This window comes from Pieris brassicae, chromosome 7, assembly GCF_905147105.1.
Source record: "Pieris brassicae chromosome 7, ilPieBrab1.1, whole genome shotgun sequence".
Taxonomy (NCBI): Eukaryota; Metazoa; Arthropoda; class Insecta; order Lepidoptera; family Pieridae; genus Pieris; species Pieris brassicae.
In genome coordinates this window covers 8,443,614-8,447,223 of record NC_059671.1, presented here as the reverse complement: position 1 = coordinate 8,447,223, position 3,610 = coordinate 8,443,614, and the positions used below count along the sequence as shown (strand labels likewise).

Genomic DNA, 3,610 nt, shown 5'->3' with positions numbered 1-3,610 from the left:
CAAACGATTTCAAATTATTTTTATCTCTTTCAATTTAAAAAAATTTAGTAAAATGTAATGACAATATTTATTTTTTTATCAATGTGATAGATAGGCGGATTTTATCATATCTGCGCCCATTTCGCCTATCATGATGGTCGGACCATTAGTGTTGCCACTTGTTAGATTAGGCATGACGCTGGCATCTATTACTCTTAAACCACGAATACCATGAACCCTCAGATAGTTGTCTACGACAGAATCTTCTGCACTGGGACCCATTTTTGCTGTTCCAACTGGGTGATATAAGGTCAGCATTAAATATTTTGCAAAACACAACCAGTATTCATTGCTTCTAAATTCATACTGATCACATTCAGGTAGATTAACTTTGAAAATAAATGCGTTTATTGATCTAACGGTGTGTCTACTATACTGGTAAGTATTTTTAGGCCATCGATAGTGGTTTTAATATCTCGTGGATCATCCAAGTAGTTGGCCTTAATAATTGGATCTTGATAAGGATCACTTGAATTCAAATAAACGGATCCCTTCGAAAATGGATGCAATAAATGCAACGTGAACACATACAGTGCTTTATGTGCGCTAAATTCTAATAAAGATTTTAAGATCGGCGTTTTAAATGAAGCAAATCGTTTCGCTTCAGAGACTGTATTTTTAGGTAACAATACGAAATGGCTTTGAAATTCAGGATACAGAGCATTGGGGGATCTAGAAAAGAAAGCGATTATATCAGAGAAAGTGACTTGTCCTAAATATCCAGAACCATCATAAAGATACTTTAGTTCATCGAAATGTACATCTACTGTGCTTCGAGATTCCGGTTCATCGCCGTAGATTAGAGTTGGTATCATGTAATGATCTTGTAAACGTTCACCAACGGGCAAGTTCACCTTGCATGGTATTCCCACGGATTCCAAATGCAATTTTGGCCCTACACCTGACAACATGAGTAATTTTGGTGTGTTTATAGCCCCAGAACTTAGAATCACTTCTTTACTTACAAATACTGTAATTTTTGTGCCCTTAATATCAACCTCAACCCCTTTAGCTTCTAAATTGTCATCTATTATAACTTTAGTAACATACGCCATAGTCACAATTTTCAAATTTTTTCTTCTCCTTGCAGGTTTAATATATGCTTCGTATGTGCTTTGTCTTCTTCCATTTGATACCGTGGTAGGATAGATACCGCATGAACCTAATCCAAGAGTGTATTGAGAATTTATATCCTCAACTATATCAAATCCGATATGTTCCCAAGAATCCAGAACCCGTTCTGTATCTTCTCTGTATGTGCTATTATAGTTATCAACTATCAAAGGGCCATGATGACCATATAAACCACTTATATATGGGTTCTTAAGTAATGTTTTGGACTGTAAATTTTCTGCTTTATTAAAATAATGGAAAACATTTTGTGGTGTCCAACTTGGATTACCGGCGTCTACCCAACGTTGGTAATCAGGTGCTCGTCCGCGTATGTAGACCATTCCATTAATAGAACTACACCCACCGAGCATTTTTCCTCGTGGCCAGGGAATTCTTCCATCCTTACTTCCCAGTCCTGTTCTATTGTCAGTTTTGGTTAGATATTTCCAATCAAAATCACTTCCATATAGGTCAGTATCAAAGTTTGGTACCTAGAAAATAAATATATTTCAATCATTTCTATTACAATACCAATTAATAATAAAATTCAATTAAAACCCTTACATATGATTCTAACGGTGGGTCTGGTCCAGCTTCAAGAAGTAGAATGTTCCATTGTTTTTCCTCAGACAAGCGATTGGTTACTACGCTACCCCCTGAACCACCTCCAACAATAATAAAATCAAATGTGTCACCATCTGAAAAATTGAATCATATTTACTATTTACGATGTCTATGAAGTTTAAGCTGGAAAATTTATGTTTCATAAAAAGGCGTAAGCCTGCATTAAAATTTTGGCCTAAGAATATTATTGTAATCTTAGAAGCTGTAATATAAAAATACAGCTAAATATTTAATTAATATAATATTACTAATATATATATCCAGACCGATTCGGCCACGGGGGCTTATCTCGGACGAAAGATACTCGACCGCTCTCGCGAGAGCAACCCTGAACGGACAGCTACCAAACTTAAAGTTACCATTGCAATTTATTTGACCTCACCCAGGAAACGAATCTGGGGCCCAAATATTTGCAAATAAAACATGCTAACCACTATACCATTGGCGCAGTCTTTTGTTTATCAATTATCACAATTGGCCTGTTTGTTAGCTAAACATGTTATGTTATGATTTTTTAATAAGTAAATAATAATAATAATCAAATAATAATGGATTTTAAAGTTAAAAAGTATTTAATTTATCTTATTCCCTCCCAATTTATTATTTAGAATGAGTTATATTTATGGTCGCTTTAATCAATAATATCAAAATAAATTGAATAGTTTAATAAAATATTCTAGATTTCTATAATAATTGTGAGTGTTATGTAACCTGTTGGATTTAATAAATTGTTACAATTATTTTTACTTAAAAACAGTTCTCTTATGTTTTCAGTAATCCCATTCTCAGATTTAAGAATAAATTCAAATTTCAGGATTATAAGAATGTAAAAGAACAAAAACCGTTTCGTAAAGCACCTGTTGAAGAAATTATTTGGAAATAACTTTGTGTATCTTACCTTTAATTTCATCAGATACAAATTTGTCATGAGAAAGACATTGTGTAGCGGCAAAGAAATTAAACGCGGCGTTGAATACTTGCGGGGCAACACCTGTAGTCCCCGAGGTACTTTGAATACTAGAACCACCCCAAAACACTGTATTAAAATAGTGCCTTGATACTATTTTTAGGTATGAAAAAAACATTATATCAGTGATCTTACAGGTTATCTTTACTTGCCTGTAAGAAATCACTTATTATGGCTAAATTCTTAGAATTATGTATAAAACTACATTGATACAGATAATGGTTAAAAAGACCGCGACACATGCCAGCCTTTTGACAATGTGAATGTCTATAAAACTTCTTACAATTAACAATCAAATAAAAATATGACCACTTATAAACGTCAGCAAAATAAATTTAATAGTTCACAATATATATACTTAATTTAATAATTTAAATATGATTAAAACTCACCATTGCATGATTAAAACCACAAATAAGAATATTATGGAACCATCTCAAACGTGTACATTCTAACAAATGAAACATATACAACACGCGTTCGACCTTAAATGTAATAAGCTAATGACAGGATCAATTATACAATTATAATCTATTAATTTTCTTACCTATCAGATGTCTATCCGACATCCATTCATATATTATTTCAGAATCTTCCAAATGTCGTCTTTTTTTTTTATGTAGTCTACGGGACGCGCAAGGGCAGTCTTCGTTTTGGTGGGTGCGTTGCCGGAGCAACTCGGCATTTTCGGAATATTTTTTTATGAACTTTGCTGGTCTATTATTTTAAGTGCCTTTGGTGTTATGTATTAGATTTTAATTTATTCTCCAACACTGCTCTCTAAGCCCGTGCACTCATCCTTGAGTGACTCCAGGACAGGGACGGTAATGTATATATTATACAGGAACGAATTGACCCCAAATATTA

At 33.5% G+C, this 3,610-nt stretch overlaps 1 protein-coding gene across 1 annotated transcript; it reads right to left on the bottom strand.

The window, feature by feature from the left end:
- Window positions 1-259: 259 nt before the first annotated feature.
- Window positions 260-3,216, bottom strand: LOC123712563 (glucose dehydrogenase [FAD, quinone]-like). Its single transcript, XM_045665726.1, has 4 exons — window positions 3,136-3,216; window positions 2,675-2,793; window positions 1,717-1,850; window positions 260-1,643 (listed from the first exon to the last, which is right to left on the bottom strand). Exons 1-4 carry the CDS (start codon window positions 3,141-3,143, stop codon window positions 387-389), a joined length of 1,518 nt encoding a protein of 505 aa, XP_045521682.1. The 5' UTR covers window positions 3,144-3,216; the 3' UTR covers window positions 260-386.
- Window positions 3,217-3,610: the final 394 nt, after the last annotated feature.

Excerpts from the sequence above, each read along its gene's own strand:
- LOC123712563 (XM_045665726.1), bottom strand. Across the intron at positions 1,851-2,674 it reads TGTATCTGATGAAATTAAAG|ATGGTGACACATTTGATTTT; the intron begins GTAAGATACACA and ends TCAATTTTTCAG. Across the intron at positions 1,644-1,716 it reads ACCCACCGTTAGAATCATAT|GTACCAAACTTTGATACTGA; the intron begins GTAAGGGTTTTA and ends TTTATTTTCTAG.